General features: G+C 40.7%; 1 protein-coding gene across 3 annotated transcripts in view; it reads right to left on the reverse strand.

Moving 5' to 3' along the window:
• The window catches only part of CTNND2 (catenin delta 2), a 968,406-nt gene that overhangs the window by 47,313 nt on the left and 903,309 nt on the right, over positions 1-17,784 (reverse strand). For all 3 annotated transcript variants that reach the window (XM_060091588.1, XM_060091590.1, XM_060091589.1), the window contains one exon: positions 9,572-9,782. In XM_060091588.1, coding sequence (XP_059947571.1) covers positions 9,572-9,782 — 211 coding nt within the window. The remainder of the gene's footprint in view (positions 1-9,571; positions 9,783-17,784) is intronic.

The following is a 17,784-nucleotide window of genomic DNA, read 5'->3' on the forward strand; positions in this document are numbered from 1 at the left end:
ATAGCGTTGACTCTATATACCTGAGTGGTTACAGGCAGTTGCCTTCCGTTTGCTGATGATGCCAAGCACAAGTGACTGGCATGAAGCTGATGTGTGCACACACTGGCACACACACTCCCTTACATTTATATGGAGGGATGAGTGTGGATAAGCATCTATAAACCAAGCCCTTCATGCAATTAAAATTCTGTCCTCTGGATCAGAGTGAGAAAGTAAGGTCATGAAAACCTCTGGACTAGTGGTTCTTCCATTTTTTTTCGAGTCATGGCTTTGAAATCCCTAGGAAACTATAGCTAAATATTTCACCTTTTGGTTCAGTGCCAACCTGCATCTCAGAACAGGCACTAGGTCAATATATCCGTGTTGATTAAATTCGATCCAATTCTTGGAAGTCACTTTGACTAGTGGTGAGGGCAACTATTAACTACCTGCAGATTCTTTGTTCCAACGGGCTGGGCCCACAACAGCTGCACAACTTGAGTGGGTACTGTGACACTGTGCCTGATCACAAGAGCTGGCACACTTTTTCTGTAAAGGGTCAGATACTAAATATTATGTGATTTGTGGGCCATATGGTCTCGGTTCCAGCTGCTCAACTCTGCCATTGCAGGATGAAAGGAGTCATAAATAATAGACAAAATAATGGAAGTGGCTGTGTTCTAATCAAGTGTTACTTACAAGAATGGGCGGTGGGGGGGGGGATTTGGCTTGTGGGTTGCAGTTGGCCGACCCCTGGCCTATGTGGTGACTCCTGGAGTTGGGCAGGACATAACCACTCATGAGGACTCCAAGGTGAAGTCCACCCTTGAAGCTGACCCATGGTGCAGTGGCCCACAGATCCCTCAAAGAGAACATCTGAATTGAGATCAAAACTGCTTCTGACATAAAATAGTGTTTAAAATGCAAAGTAAGCAGATGGTTAGATGGGATCAGGTTGAGCTTGGATTTGAAAGCCAGAGCGAATGGATGTGTGAGGACCTGCAAATGAAATGATGGGATGCTAATACATGATCAATTAAATGTCTGCTATCTTCCTGGGTCTTCACGTTTGCAATGTAGACCAACTACGTTTAAGTGGTCTTCATCCATTTACTTACTGGAAACAGTAACAGTCACTCTTACTATCATTATTGCTGACTTGGAATTCAACTTTGGCTGTGTTTGAAAATCTCTTAGTTATATCGTATACTTTTAAAAGAAAAAATACAGAGTTCTTATAAATTTCAAGATTTTTTCTCTATGAGAGATAAGCTGTATTTAAGTAATATACATGTTTTCTTTCACTAAAATAGACAGTTGCTAAATGATTTCACATTTATGCTAGTATCATGCTCTAAATGTATTAAATTCTTTTGACTTAGAGAATTTTAGATCTTTTAATGGATACAGACATAGGTACACTTTAGTCTCTTTTGAAAAACTGAATTATAATTGACCTACAGCACTCTGTTAGTTCCTAGTGATCTAATATCTGTATACATTACAAAATAACCACCGTGATAACTCTGTCACTACACAAAGTTATTACAATATTATTGATGATATTCCCTGTGCTGTATATTTCATCCCTATGATTCGTTTATTTTGCAACTGGAATTTTGTATCTTTTAATCTCCCTCACCTATTTCACTCACCCCCCCAACCCTACCATCCCACTCTTCTCTGGCAACCACCTGTTTGTTCTCTGTATCTATGAGTCTGTTTCTGTTTAGTTATGTTTATTCTTTTGTTTTTTAGATTCCACATACAAGTGAAATCATATGGTATTTGTCTTTCTCCGACTTATTTCACTTAGCATAATATCCTCTAGGTCCATCCATATTATTGCAAATGACAAGATTTTATTCTTTTTTATGGCCAAGTAATAGTCTCTGTCTCTGTCTCTCTCACTATATCTATATCTATATCTATGTATCTATCTCACATCTTCATTATCCATTCACCTATCGTTAGATACTTAGGCAGTTTCCATATACTGACTATTGTAAATAATGCTGTAATGAACATTGAGGTGCATGTATTTTTTTCTAAGTAGTGTTTTTGTTTTCTTTGGAAAAATATACAGAACTTGAATTGCTGGATCATATGGTGGTTCTATTGTTAATTTTTTGAGGACCCTCCATACTGCTCTCCATAGTGGCTGCACCAATTTACATTTCCACGAACAACATACGAGGGTTCCCTTTCCTCCACATCCTCGCCAACCCTTGTTATTTTTGTCCTTTTGATGACAGCCATTCTGACAACTGTGATGTGATATCTCATTGTGGTTTTGATTTGCAGTTCCCTGATGATTAGTGATGCTGAGCATCTTTTCATGCACCTGTTGGCCATCTGTATGTCTTCTTTGGAAAAATGCCTATTGAGGTCTTCTGCCTATTTTTTAATTGGGTTGTTTTTCTGATATTGAGTTGTATGTTATATATATATATATATATATATATATATATATATATATATATATATATATATATATATATATATATATATATATATATATATCTTGGATATATACAACTGGATATTAACCCCTTGTTGGTTATATCATTTGTGAATATTCAATAGGTTGTCTTTTCATTTTGTTGATGGTTCCCTTTGCTATGCAAAGGCTTTTACGTTTAATTAGGTCCCTTTTGTTTATTTTTGCTTTTGTTTCCTTTGCCTGAGGAGACAGACCTCTCAAAATATTGCTATGACTTATGTCAAAGAGTGTCCTGCCTATGTTTTCCTCTAGAAGTTTCAGATTTCTGGTCTTCCATTTAGGTCTTTAATCCATTTTGGGTTTATTTTTGTTTATGGTATTAGAGAATGTTCTAGTTTCATTCTTCTGCATGTAGCTGTTCAGTTTTCCCAGCATCACTTATTGAAGAGACTGTCTTTTTTCTCCATTATATATTCTTGCCTCCTTTGTCATATATTAATTGACCATAAGTGCATGGGTTTTATTTCTGGGCTTTCTATTCTGTTCCATTGATCTATGTGTCTGTTTTTCTGCCAGTACCGTACTGTTTTGATGACTGCAGCTTTGTCTGACTGGTTATTTTTTATATTTTCCAGTTCCTTGTTAAAGTTCTCACTGTGTTCATCTAGTCTCTTCCTGAGCTCAGTTAGCATTCTTATTACTATTGCTTTGAACTCTTTGTCTGGTAAACTATTTATCTCTGTTTCATTAGGGTTGTTTTCCACTGTCTTCTCTTGTGCTTTCGTTTGAAACATATTCCTGTCTTCTCATTTTGTTTAACATTCTCTGTCTCTATGAAATTAGGTGCAGGAGCTGACTATTCCAGTCTTGAAGGGGTATCCTTGTGTGGGAGCATCCTATGCCATCTGCGTGTGTGCCCAGTAGATGGAGAGAGAGCTGGCACAGTGGTGGGAGAGCTGGATCTGAAGTGAGCAGGGGTCACGTCTTCCCCTGCGGTGTGCTGGCAGCTACCACCTTGTTGGATGATATGGCTGGAGATGGAGGGGTTAGAGTCAGAGCCAAGTGTGAAACAGGGCTTCTTCTGTGCTCAGTGGCAGTTACCACCCTATCAGGGGCTGGAGCAGAAGCCCTGAGGGTCTAGTCCAAGCTGGCTCTGTTCTCTCTAAGCATGCTCACTCTCCTTGGTCATGGTGGCCTCCGCTCTAGTGGAGAGCAGCACTGGAGCAAGAGGGGCTGGAGCAGGTGCCCAGTGTGGGCTGGCATGGTCTTGGTAAACCAGCTAGAACCCCAGACAGTTTTCAATCTGCTTCCTCTGAGCTATTCCCAGGAGTAAGCAAGTTTGTGCATGGGCTGTTAACAAGCGAGTCTTGTTTTCTTCTTCTGTAAATCCTACTGGTGTTTAACCATGTAAGGCAACTTGTCTTCCTGGTGTCTGACCCCAGGGCTGCGGTGCTCAGTGTGTGACTTGAACCCCTTGACGCCCAGGGAGGATCTCTAAGGCCATGGTATCTCCTTCTTCTTCTGTGTCCCTTGCTAAGGGCACAGGTCCTGACCCAGCCACAACTCCTCCCTTCCTCTGTAGATACAGACTCCATGTGTATCTTTCTTTACAGACTTGGTTGAAGAAGAGCCTTTCTGCCAGTCTCCAGGTTGTTTTCAGTAGAGTTGCTCCACGTGAAGATGATTTGATGTGTTTTTTGGGGGGAGGTGGGCTTGGTTTTCTGCTACTCCACCATCTTGATCTCCCTCCTCCACATTTAATATATTTTACTTCATATTTTGTATCTTTTTTTGCTTTGTATATCCCTTAACTACTTATTGTGGTTATAGATGATCTTATTACTTCTGCTTTCTAACATTCCTACTGGTTTTATAAGTGGTTTATCTACTACCTTTTTTTTGTGTGTGTGCTACGTGGGCCTCTCACTGTTGTGGCCTCTCCTGTTGCAGAGCACAGGCTCTGGACGCACAGGCTCAGTGGCCATGGCTCATGGGCCCAGCCGCTCTACGGCATGTGGGATCTTCCCAGACTGGGGCATGAACCCGCATCCCCTGCATTAGCAGGTGGACTCTCAACCACTGCACCACCAGCGAAGCCCTATCTACTACCTTTACTGTATATTTATCAATGACATTTTTCCTTTGGTAATTCTCATATTTCTACTTGTGGTCTTTTCTTTTCCACTTAGAGAAGTCCCATTAACATTTCTTGCAAAGCTGGTTTAGTGGTGCTGAACTCTTTTAGCTTTTTCTTGCCTGTAAAACTCAAATCTGAATGACAATCTTGGTGGATAGAGTATTCTGGGTTGTAGAAGTTTTTTTCCTTTCATCGCTGTGAATATATCATGTCACTCTCTTCTGGTCCGCAAAGTTTCTGTGGAAAAGTCAGCTGAGAGTCTTATGGGAGTTCCCTTGTACATACTTAGTTGCTTTTCCCTTGCTGCTTTTAAGATTCTCTCTTTATCTTTAATTTTTTCCATCTTAATTACAATGTGTCTTGGTGAGGACCTCTTTGGGTTCATCTTGTTTGGGACTTGCTGTACTTCCTGGACCTGGGTGTCTTTTTTCTTTCCCAGGTTAGAGAAGTTTTCAGCTATTATCCCTTCAAACAAGTTCTCTGCCCTTTTCTCTCTCTTTCCTTCTGGACCCCTACAATGCGAATATTAGTATGCTTAATGTTGTTCCAAAGGTATCTTAAACTATCCTCATTTAAAAATTTTTCTTGTATTTGGTGAGCTTGGTTGAATTCCTCTATTCTGTCTTCCAGTCTGCTGATCCATTCCTCTGTATCATCTAATCTACTATTGATTCTTTCTAGTGTATATTTTTTTATTTCAGTTATTGTATTCTTCAGTTCTGTTTGGTTCTTCTTTATAGTTTCCAACTCTCTGTTAAACTTCTCACTGTGTTCATTCTTCTCCTGAGCATCTTTTTGATCATTACCTTGAACTCTTTATGGGTGGATTGTTTATTTCTATTTCACTTAGTTCTTCTTCTGGAGTTTTAGTTTTCCTTTATTTGTAACATATTCCTCTGGCACTTTGCTTTATTCTCTGTTTTTATTTCTATGTGTCAAGTAGGTCTGTTATTTCCTGATCTTGGAGAAGTGGTCTTATGTAGGAGATGTCCCATGGGGCCCAACAGCCCTCTCTCCTCTGGTCACAGAGATGTATGCTCTAGGGGTGACCCCTTTGTGGTCTGTGTGGGTCCTTCTTTTGTGGTAGGGCGAACTACTGTGGGTGCACTGGTAGGGGGGCTGGACCCTGGTCCGGTTGGCTGCCAGGCCCTGCCTTGTGTGGAGGCTGCTGGCTTGCTGGTGGGCAGGGCTGGGTCCTGACACAGCTGGCTGCTCGATGTAGGGGGTCCCGGGACTGGGGCTGACTGGCTGGTGGGCAGGTAAGCCTCTGGTGCTAACAGACTAGAGGGAGGACTATGAAAGGCACTTGCTAGCACCAGTGTCCTCATGGTAGAACTAGCTCCCCAAAATGCCTGCTGCTAGCATCTCGGTCCCCAGGGTGGGGAGTCTCAGTTGCCTCCTGCCTCTCTGAGAGGCTCTCTAAGGTCGGCAAGGGGTCTGACCCAGACTGTTTTCAAACTGCTGCCTCTGCACGCTCTGTTTTGAGGTATGTGAGATTTTGCGTGAGCCCTTTAAGAGTAGAGTCTGTGTTTCCTATGGCGTCCCTCCAGCTCTCCCATCTGGGGGCTGGTTTTCCTGGTGCTTGTGAGCCTGATGTAGGCTCCTTGGGGAGAACCTCTGCAACTGTGATGATCCTCACATGTTATTCTTATATAATCAATGCTGAGCAAAGATTAAATGCTATGTTTTGCTGTAGTTTATCACCACTAGCTAGATATGTATCTATGACAAAAGTCAAGCAGCTCTAGAGGAATACATATTAATAATATTCAGGTAGTGATAATATAGTTGAAACATATTTAGTATGCAAAAATTCCTCTGATGGTGTAATTGTTTTTCTACTCTTGGCTTAGTTACAAAATAGAGACTGTGAATATGTAATGAATAGCAGCTTTTAACCTCTCAATTAAAATGCCAATACATCACAGTGTTATAAAAAACTGATGAAGGTCAAAGAAACATCGATTTCTTTAGACTTTAATTTTGATTCATCCACTAGGCTGGTCCCATGCAACGTCTCCTTGAAAAACTATAACTATTGATTGAAGGACTTTAACGACTGAGTACTTCTAATGTGACAAGTGATTATAACCTCAGTCACAAACAGAGTTCCTTACTGACAAGTAACAGTCAAGGCTGTTAAATGGCTTTTCTGTCTTATGACAAAATACAGTGACACACTCAACACTATTTCCTACATAACTGTTAAAATCTGAAAAAATACAAATGTACTTTTGAAACAGATGGACTTGTCCACATTACATGTTTAAAATGATGTGAAAAGAATAAGTTATCAAGACTTAAAATGGTAAGTATAAAAGACTCCTGTAAGAATCATTAACGATTACACAATGTCTGATCATCTTCACCAGAGGTGTCAAATTAGGGGTGGCTGAGAATTTCAGTTGATGCCATTCATTGCGGGTGTTCAGCACAGCCATTCCAGCCGCAGGATTCCAGAATAATTCTTCCAGTGTATTGGCAAAACATGGTGAGTTATACAGTTCAAACAGACTGTGATTGGTAATGTGCCAGGCTGACTCATTAGTATCACGGCATATTTAAGCATGTGTATGTTTAGAAATAAAACCTATAAATATGTTAAAGGCAGAATCATAGCTACGTAGGTTTTTTCATCTGTGTTTTCTCATGTGATCTCAAGTTAAAAGCTTGAATAATTTTTTGAGGAGGCAAGTCTGCAAGCATTTTATAACTTAACTAGAGCCAACTGATATCCCTCCCTTTTCCAATTATTAAATCATCTCCAATTCCAAAAATTCTATTTTCAATAAAGTGTTTCTATTTTGTTAAAACCCATCTAGAAGGCCATGGAGTCTCGGTGTCTACTGTCATGACAGAATTGAGTGATAAATGGTGAGTTTAGTTGTAAGATCCAGAGCAATTCTTCTGGATTCATTTTAAGAGCAGTGAGAAGTAATAATCAAATTGAAGCATAGGTGGCTGACAAGGTTATCTCCAGTTATAAAAACCTTGTTTTGATCCCCAAATTAGTCACTAAATATAAAAGAGATAAACCACATAAAATAATGGATGAGACTGACTAAGCAGGAGAATTATAACTGGGAAGATGCTTGACTCAAAGCAATTCCACACTTCTTATTAAATTCATAAATCCAGACTGCTAACACTGGGAAAAAAAGATAAAGAAACAATGACATGAAATGAATATCCCATAAAGAAAGTTTCAGTCAATTTAAAGCACAGATTTGAGATTATTTGTAATGAAAGGAACCTCCCATTAACAATAATCCAGATGGGAACAGACTGAACAGGACTATTTTCTGGATTGGCAATGTGGATATCTACTGTTTCATAGATGGCTTCCTCAAATGAGTTTTTAATTAGTTTCATCAAATAATTTTCTTTGACCATAGGACTGATAAAAGCATCTCTTCTCTTTAAGGTCCAGTAGGGAGGCTCACACGGATGGAAGGAATTAATGTGACCACCTCCCACAGCTCTACTCTCATACGATTCAGAGAACACACTTTCGTCTTGGAATGTCCCATGAATATAGACAAATATATCAGAGAGTTTTTGTGGACTATGGTTTTTCTGTGTGAGCATGTGTGTTTGCTTAAGAAAAGCATCAACATATTAAGTTCTTAATGCTCAAAACAGGTAAGCATTTCCATTAGAGATTCCAAAGGTCTACTGAAACTATATAAAAAAGAAAGCCACACGGCTTCCTGCCTATGTAGAAGAGCATTTTACTGTAAGTATTATAAGGTATAATTCAAGCCATCCATCTACACTGCACAATTATTACATGAGTCCAGAGGGGCTTCTCTGTATTTGATATAGGAAAGTATTCAAATCCTAATCCTGAATTGTTCATTGAACCTATTTGGAGGTCTCAGGGTGCTTAAGCAGAAGCCCTGAAACTTCACTTATTATGCAATGATAATATCTTGAATGAAATGAGAGAATTTCCAAAAAGTCTCAAAGTGCATCCTTCACAGCCTTTAATAACAGGAGAAAAATTATTCAGCGTTTAGATATAAAGGAATGGAGGGGTGTGGCCAGGAATGCAAAGTCAAGAAGTAGACCCTTGATAACAAAAGATTTACTGTTTTAATCTTACTTGATTACATTGAGGGACTTCCAGGAGGCAAAACTGAATTAAGGTTAGTGAATGTTTTTGTAAAATTGACAGCTCACTGATATACTGATACTGTGGCTTGTGAAGATATGTTTTGGTTACACAGAGTAAGATACCATCGATTCTTAAATCAAACTGGGGACACTCCTGTTTCTGGCAGTGCCGCTCCTTTGACATGAGCCTTTTCTCTCTTTATTCCATTGGCATAAAAGCCCTCCTTCCTCACTGCCTCTATCCCCTCTGCCCCGGAAACTTCTATTCAGTCTTTAAGACTTGATTATTACTTCTTTCAGGAAATATTTTATGACAGCCCCTGCCTCAGTTTTAGATTGGAAAGTATGGGCACAGTGACTTGTTAAATTCAACAATTTGTCCCGAAGGCACAGCTGGTAAGGGAGGGTGCTGGTTGGACGCTGATTTCCCTCTGACTCCGTCACCCTGTTTTCTCCCCCATCCTCCCTGACTTGCTATGCAGAACTGAAGAGGCAGAGAACAAAAGGATGTGGATCCATCATCAACACTTGGACTTGCAGCCACAGAGGAACAGCTGCCACCAAATACCTTCATGAATCAGGGTCGTCTCTTCCGTATGGAGGGACCTTGCTAGTCACTAGACTGGATGCTGGATTGTCAAGCCTATCTTACTAACGTCCCAGGACTCACCAAGTCATGAGTTATTTAACAAATCCAAATTATTAGCAAGATCAGCTTTCCTTGTGGGGTGGGAAGACTGGAAACCATCTGTTGTTTTCCTTCTCTTGATTATCAGACACCAGTGCTTCCCAGTGACATTCAGTAGTGTTACCCATACCCAGGGGATGCTGGGCACACTTAGAACCAATTCTACCAATACCAATTCTACGTGATAGGAAGTCACCGTCTTACTTACTTGTCTCCTTTGCTTTTGGAGATGCCGACCAACTTCTCAATGCCGCCGGCGTCCCGTAAGGCCTTGGCGTTCTCCATGTTCTTGGTGATCACCTCGTGCAGGGTGCAGCACACGGCTGTCACCGTGTCATCCGACATGGCCTTACTCGCTGCGTTGCTGCTGTTATTCCCGCCTGGAAGCCGATGGACCAGGTCTCGCATGGCGTATTTGCCTTTGGAAAAGAAAACGAAGGGAAGAGTTGAAATGTGGTCAAAACCGAGGAAGAGCATGGAGGGAGAGGTGCAGATGGGGGTGAAAAAGAGAACCCAAGAGTCCACGTTAATGCGGTGTTGTATGTTCCCCATCACTGATTATTCTTTATGGGGTAACCGTGGACACATACACAGAGAAAACGGTATTTCTTCACAGCAAATGTACGGACTTTTGGTGTGCTGGACGGATGTGGGACTGACTCTTTGGACAAGTTATTTCATGCCTCTGAGCCTCAGCTTTTTAAATCACGAAGCAAGAATAAGGGTACCTCCCTTACAACGCTGTTGCGAAGAAATGTGTGGGAAGCACTTAACACACAGTGATGACTCTGAACTCAGGACTCAGTCGAAGTTAGCAATCAGTGGGCTCCTGCTTGCTATTCACAGAAGTCGGGAAACATAGGGTAATTCTAACATAACCTCAAGAATGCCTTGACGGGAGCTATGTTGGGACTTGTATTATTTAACAAATAAGAGTCAAAACACAAAAATGTATGTATATATGACATCTGCATTCTGGTCCCTATAAAGAGAAACATTTAAAGTAGGGGAGAGAAACTTTACAAACAATATATAAAACTAGGTGTCCTTTGAACTAGGGTAACTGGATGATCGATCTGTCTCTCTGCTGGGATTTTATTGAATGGTTCTACCATATAACATTTACTAATTTGACATGTTTTACTTCCCGTGGAAAAAATAAGATAAAATGCAACTTTGCTTCCTTAATTCACTTTATCATTATTAATCATGCTACTCCCCATGATAGAGGTACTTATAATGACATCTTTATGGACTACTTTTAGTTTACAAAGCCATTTAGGCATTACCAATAACCCTGCAAGACAATTAATTCATCCCACCTGCAGCTTCCAATTCTGTTCCATTAATTTACTTCTGGAACTAAGTAAAGGAATGCCTGTAGCAAAGTTGCCTGTCCTTAAAGTTCTCAGGTGGAATCGGCATGTGTCCAAAGTTAAATTCCTGTCTTGTCTCCCATCCCCCAATTAGACATATTTAGGTAGCTCCTAAAAGCCATTTAAATATTTTTCCTCCTTATAGGTCTCTAAAGGATAACTTCTTTTGCTGTTTAATTCTCTGGCATGTAGTGCTTGGGGGGCAGGAAATGGAACCATGGAAGGAGGCAATGACATCTTAATCCCAGGCAGTAATAAATAAAACATAAGACTTCATAATTTTGGTATCTGCTCTTATCCTATGTTTAGGTGGCTTATTTTAGCTTGGATGAAAAAAAAATGCTGATGTCTAAATTACCGAAATAGGAAAGTGTCTTCATTCACTTGACGACAGCCGAGAAGTGTTTGACAAAAATGGTTTGCCCGAAAACTCCCAAATGTAGCATATTTATTTTCCAATGACAGCACTTAAAACAGGTTGGAGAAGATCCTTTGTACAAGATAGTCCTCTGAGCACCTGGCTTTATCTACTCATCATTAAATCACACTCAGCTCAGGCTACGAGTTTAGTTCTGTTGAGCTCAGCAGGCTGGCGACTTTATCATTAACCCCACACAAACCACTGTCAGACCAACTTGAGTTCACAGAAGTGAGAAGATGGGCACATTCTTTATCAGGGAAGTGATGGAGGAAGGAAGCAGCAAACTCTCTCAATCCTTGTGCATACAGGGGCATCCCCACTCCTGAATAAGCACAGAAGACTGGTTGTGTGGCCTTGCACGTCATCAACGTTGAGAGCAAAAATGAGGAGAGGGAGAAGATTAGGCTAGAGCAATTTTTTTTTTTTTTTAGTTTTTGTTATCATCATTTAAAAAATTATGGGCTTCCCTGGTGACGCAGTGGTTGACAATCTGCCTGCCAATGCAGGGGACACGGGTTCGAGCCCTGGTCTGGGAGGATCCCACATGCTGCGGAGCAACTAGGCCCGTGAGCCACAATTACTGAGCCTGCGCGTCTGGAGCCTGTGCTCCGCAACAAGAGAGGCCGAGATAGTGAGAGGCCCACGCACTGAGATGAAGAGTGGCCACCGCTCGCCGCAACTGGAGCAACCCCTCGCACAGAAACGAAGACCCAACACAGCCATAAATAAATAAATAAATAAATAAATAAATAAATAAAAAATTTAAAATTACAACAGACTTGAAAGTGTGGTTTCATGTTACACAGCTTCCCAACCCGTGAGCCCTGAATGAGAAGCAAGGTGTCCCCATGATGTTCAAGGGGGCAGGGACCACCACTTTCCCCGGAGCAGCCTCTTCGACTTGCCTTGTGTGCCGGAGAAATACTGTCATTTTGCATGTGCTCCCCAGTGTGGAAAACGGCAGGAGTCATTGCCATATATATACGGGCACAGGGACATCAAGGGCACCTGGGGCTCAGCAGTGCTTTGGGAGGCTATGAGGATGCAGAGGAGGACAGCGTGAGAGTACAGGCCTCACCCTGTGGATGAGCCTGCCAGGAAAGAGAGGAGCTTCCTGTCTTAGAACGGGTGCCACCAACCACTGCAGACTGAAGGCCAGTCCCCCTTCCTCTGGATTTAACCTCAGTTAAAAATAAGTAAATAATGACACAGCCTAACATCACGGAGCAACTTATGCTGATCATACCACCTAGCAGGTGACTAATATTTCAGGACAAGAGCAAGGAACTTGTGACTACAAAGACCTGGCCCTGAGGGGATCAGGAAAAGAAGAGCAGCCATGATGGAGAGTCCTCAGACAAGGCTTCGAACCCAGTGAAACGGTGGTGGTAACGCAGGGAAAGAGGATTCAGAAATGTCTAGCGGGGATAATGAGGTGGGTAGTGGAAACCAAGTGAATTCTGAAACTTAATAATAATGGACAAGTTGGATTTCTATTTTATTTTTCCACACAAAGGAAAACATGCTCAGCAATTCCCTGGTGGTCCAGTGGTTAGGACTTGGCGCTTTCACTGCCGGGGCCTGGGTTCAATCCCTGATCAGGGAACTTACATCCTACAAGCCGCATGGTACGGCCAAAAAAAAAAAATGAAAAACATGCACAACTAGTAAACATCATATGGGAGAACCACAGAGCAAAATCTCATGGGAGAGACAAACTGGTCATCAGGTTCAAAAGACACTTAGATTTGTGAAAACAAAGTGAATACCTTGCCACCATTGGGAACCAAGGTGCTTTCCATTATCCACTCTCATTGGCATCACATGTTACAAAAGAAAAACATGTTGCTCTGAGATTAAGACAGATGCTCCCTGAGATGAAAACAAAACAAAAACAACTCCACCACCACCACCAACTAAAGGTCACTCCGTCTTGCTCAAATTCTCAACAGAAATGAAGCCTCGGGCCATTTCTTTGAAGTTACTTAGTCTCTCATGAAAATAACTTTTATCTTTGACATGTGTAATACTGATATGAGATGACTATTGGACATATTACAATTGTGTAAAAAAAAAACTACTGTTCCTATCAGTGACAGACTAAGTGTAACCTTGTAACTTTTCTACCCTGCCTGCCCTGTGTGTGGGCAGGCGTGTTTGTAAATTACAATTAAAAACTATTTTCTCTTTATGTTTCTTTTTTGGGGTCTTCTGTTCAGAGTTGGTGGGCATGTGGAGGCATGTGGATGGACTCAGGGGACCTAACGAACTGTGTTGTCCTAGAGCGGCTCTCCTTGCTGAGCTCTTGTACACATAAGAGCTGGTGGGAATTTCACGATGAGATAACAGAGTTTTGCTCTCGCTGACCGTGCCTGTTTCTGTTTCTATTTCAGCACTCAGCTTATTCCTGGTATTGATTTGCATACTACCCCTTGGTTTCTCCATTGATGGCAGCAGTAGTGAGTAGTGAGTGGTTTTATGGGCTAACCACCTGTGATCTTGAGTCCTTTCCTAAACTGATTGTATATCACTCTGGATCGTTCATATGGTCCTCTGTATAGCTGGTCTTTGTGATGCACTATGGTAAACTCAAATCTCTCAAACCAACATTAGAGGAAAGAGGTTAAAAAAAAAATGTTAGCCAAGAACAGCCCTGGATCAGGAACATTACAACTCCTTTGTCTCTGAGGTCTTAGCACATCTTTGGCTTCCCTGTTTATGGAGATGCTAAAACTGACCTGTGAGTTTTTGCTGAGTTGCTCTAAACTATTTTTTTTCTTCCATTTTTTATGGTGGTAAAATACACATAATACAAATTTATCATCTTATCCACTTTTAAGTGTACAGTTCAGTGATATTGATTAACTTCATATTGTTGTGCAACCATCACCACCACGTATCTCCAGAACTCTTTTCATCTTGCAAAACTACAATTCTATTAAACTCTATTAAACCATTAAACAATAACTCCCCACCCCATCCATTAACAACCAACGTGCTACTTTCCATCTCTATGATTTTGACAATTCTAAGTATCTTATATAAGTGGAACCATACAGTGTGTCTTTATTTTGCTCAGCAATAATGTCTTCAAGCTTCATTCATATTGTAGAATATATCAGAATAGCCCCCCCTTTTTTTAAAGTCTGGATAATACTCCCCTGTATGCATATACTGCATTCTGCTTATCCATTCATCTGTTGGTGGACGCTTGGGTTGCTTCCTTATTTCAGTTATTGTGAACGATGCTACTATGAACAGAGGTGTACAAATATCCTTTCTCTTTTGATTTATGTGTCTTTGGATCTAAAGTGAGTCTCTTGTAGACAGCATATAGTTGGATCATGTCTTGTTTTTTTTTTTTTTTTCTTTCTTTCCATTCTGCCAATCTCTGTTTTTCGATTGGAGAGTTTAACCCCTCTATATTTAAAATAATTATTGTAAGGAGGGACTTAACTTGTGTTAATTTGCTATTTGTTTTCTACATGCCTTGTAGCTTTTTTGGTCCCTTATTTCCTACATTACTCTCTTTTGTGTTTGATTTTTTTTGCAGTGAAATGTTTTAACTCCCTTCTCATTTCCTTTTGTGTATATTCTGTAACTATTTTACTTGTGGTTACCATGTGGATTACATTTAATGTCCTAAAGTTATAACACTCCAATTTAAATTTATACCAGTTTAACTTCAATAATGTACAGAAACTCTGCTCGTTTATAGTTCCATCCCCAACACTTTCAATTATGGATATTACAAAACTACATCTCTATATGTGGTGTCCAAAAACATAAAATGATAAATTTTTAATGCGTCACTTTCTTAAAGTACGTAGAAAACAAAATATGGAGTTGTAAGCCAAAGGTACAATAATACTAGCTTTTAGACTAATAATTTTAAAAAATGCATTATTCTCTTGAATCATGTAAAAAACAAAAAAAAAAAAGTGGAGTTACAAACTGTTTTTACAATAAGACTAGCTTTTATAATTACCCAGTATTTTAAAGTCTTTGTCTAGCACTTCTGCCACTTGCTCTTTCTCAGGGAAGTTTCTGTTGGTTCATTTTTTCCCTTGGAAAGGGCTATATTTACCTGTTTCTTTGTATCCACTGTGATTTTGTTGTTGTTGTTTGTTGGAAACTGGACACTGCAATCTAACCACGTAGCAACCCTGGAATTCGGATTCCTCCCCTTGTGCGGGTTTGCTGGGTTTTGTTTTTAATTGCTGTAGGATGTCTGTGTGCTGAGGTGTAAACTGAAGGTCTCCGCAGGTCTTTTCTGAACCTGTGCCTTTCCCTGGGCCTCCATGGTGACTTTCTAATTTCCCTCACATACACATTTGCTTTTGAATGTCCTAATCTTTAATATCTGGCTCCCAAAGGGGGTAAAAGAGAACAATGAAGGGGGAGGGAAGGGCACCAGCCCTTTAAGTTCCCTGGAAGTCATTTCAGCCGGAGGGGGAGGGGTTTTCGACAACGGGGGAGCTTGTGCAACAACAGCTGCCTCTGTGTCTGCAACTCTGTGATCAGTAGCAACAATCTGAACACAGAGTGCCCAATATCTGGAGGACGGATCCCTTATTGCCCACCCTACCTCCCACCAGCTGCGTACAAGCTCCCCAAGAACACATGGATAGCTGCCTGCCAAGGGCTGGGTGCGAAAATGGGTAGCTGTTACTGTGCTAAGAGCTGAAGATGACCAAAATTAACCATAATTCACCGTCCAAGCTTTCCTCCAACAGGTGCAAGCCTTCATTAGACTCCAGAGTTCCAAAATAGTTACACTGGACAGATTCTGCCAGCGAGACTGCTGTGTGTGTGCGGGGGACAGATTCCTGGGTTTCCTACCCACCATCTTCCAGAATCTTCTCTCCACACTGAATTTACATTGCTCAGTGGCTGAAGATGTAAAAGTGAGGCACTGATTTCCTTGTGACTGTGGGTCTACGGGTAAATGTGAAAAGAGCTTTTCCCTCCTTTGCCAAAGGAAAATTGTTAGCCCTTACCAAGCATCAGCAGTATGGTGCTCTGTGGGCAGCCGCAGCTCTTTCTGCAAGGCGGCGAGCTCCTTTTTCTCTTTCCTTTCTCTTTTTGGCAATGTTTGGAGCTTAATGTTTCATAAAAATCTGCCACTTTAAGGACATTTAATAGGAACAGTTTATCACAAAAGGGGAGAAAACATATGCAAAAAATCTATATTTTATTTTATTTATTTATTTATTTATTTTTGTGGTACGCGGGCCTCTCACTGTTGTGGCCTCTCTCATTGCAGAGCACATGCTCCGGACGTGCAGGCTCAGCGGCCATGGCTCACGGGCCCAGCCGCTCCGCGGCATGTGGGATCTTCCCAGACCAGGGCACGAACCCGTGTCCCCTGTATCGGCAGGCGGACTCTCAACCACTGCACCACCAGGGAAGCCCAATATATTTTAAAACTGGTTTATGTGGCTTTCCAACCAAAGAGGTGAGGCATTCAAGATGGTAGTATTTGGTTATTGAAAAAGTTTGAATGCTTGTTTACATGGGAAAGTTCTGAACAAAACAGCAGTTACTTTCTGTCTTTAGGCACTAAGAACTTATATCTTGTGTCTCCTGACAGCTTTTTAAAAAAATTAATTTAATTAATTTTTTTTATACAGCAGGTTCTTATTAGTTATCTATTTTATACATAATAGTGTATATATGTCAATCCCAATTTCCTAATTCATCACCCCCCCCGCTTTCCCCCATTGGTGTCCATACGTTTGTTCTCTACCTCTGTATCTCTATTTCTGCCTTGCGAACCGGTTCATCTGTACCATTTTTTCTAGATTCCACATACATGCATTAGTAGACGATATTTGTTTTTCTCTTTCTGACTTACTTAACTCTGTATGACAGTCTCTAGGTCCAGCCACATCTCTACAAATGACCCAATTTCGTTCCTTCTTATGGATGAGTAATATTCTATTGTATATATGTACCACATCTTCTTTAAACATTTATCTGTCTGTGGACACTTAGGTTGCTTCCATGTCCTGGCTATTGTAAATAGTGCTGCAATGAACATTGGGGTGCATGTGTCTTTTTGAATTATGGTTTTCTCTGGGTATATGCCCAGTAGTGGGATTGCTGGGTCATATGGTAATTCTATTTTTAGTCTTTTAAGGAACCTCCATTTTCTTCTCCATAGTGGCTGTATCAATTTACATTCCCACCAACAGTGCAAGAGGGTTCCCTTTTCTCCACACACTTTACAGCATTTGTTGTTTATAGATTTTCTGATGATGCCCATTCTAAGTGGTGTGAGGTGATAATTCATTGTAGTTTTGATTTGCATTTCTCTAATAATTAGTGCTGTTGAGCAGCTTTTCACGTGCCTCTTGGCCATCTGTATGTCTTCTTTGGAGAAATGTCTATTTAGATCTTCTGCCCATTTTTTGATTGGGTTGTTTGTTTTTTTAATATTGAGCTGCACTGATAGCTCTTTTTGAAATTGCCTTCTCCAAATCTACACCCCAGAGTCAAACTAATAAAACTTTAAAAAAATGTCTTTTATATCTAAACTGTCTCTGGCATTTCCTAGACTGCTGCTGGGTAACATCAAAGAGTTTTCTTCATCACCTTATGAAATAAGGGATGCTAGAGATA

Source organism: Mesoplodon densirostris, chromosome 3, assembly GCF_025265405.1.
Source record: "Mesoplodon densirostris isolate mMesDen1 chromosome 3, mMesDen1 primary haplotype, whole genome shotgun sequence".
Taxonomy (NCBI): domain Eukaryota; kingdom Metazoa; phylum Chordata; class Mammalia; order Artiodactyla; family Ziphiidae; genus Mesoplodon; species Mesoplodon densirostris.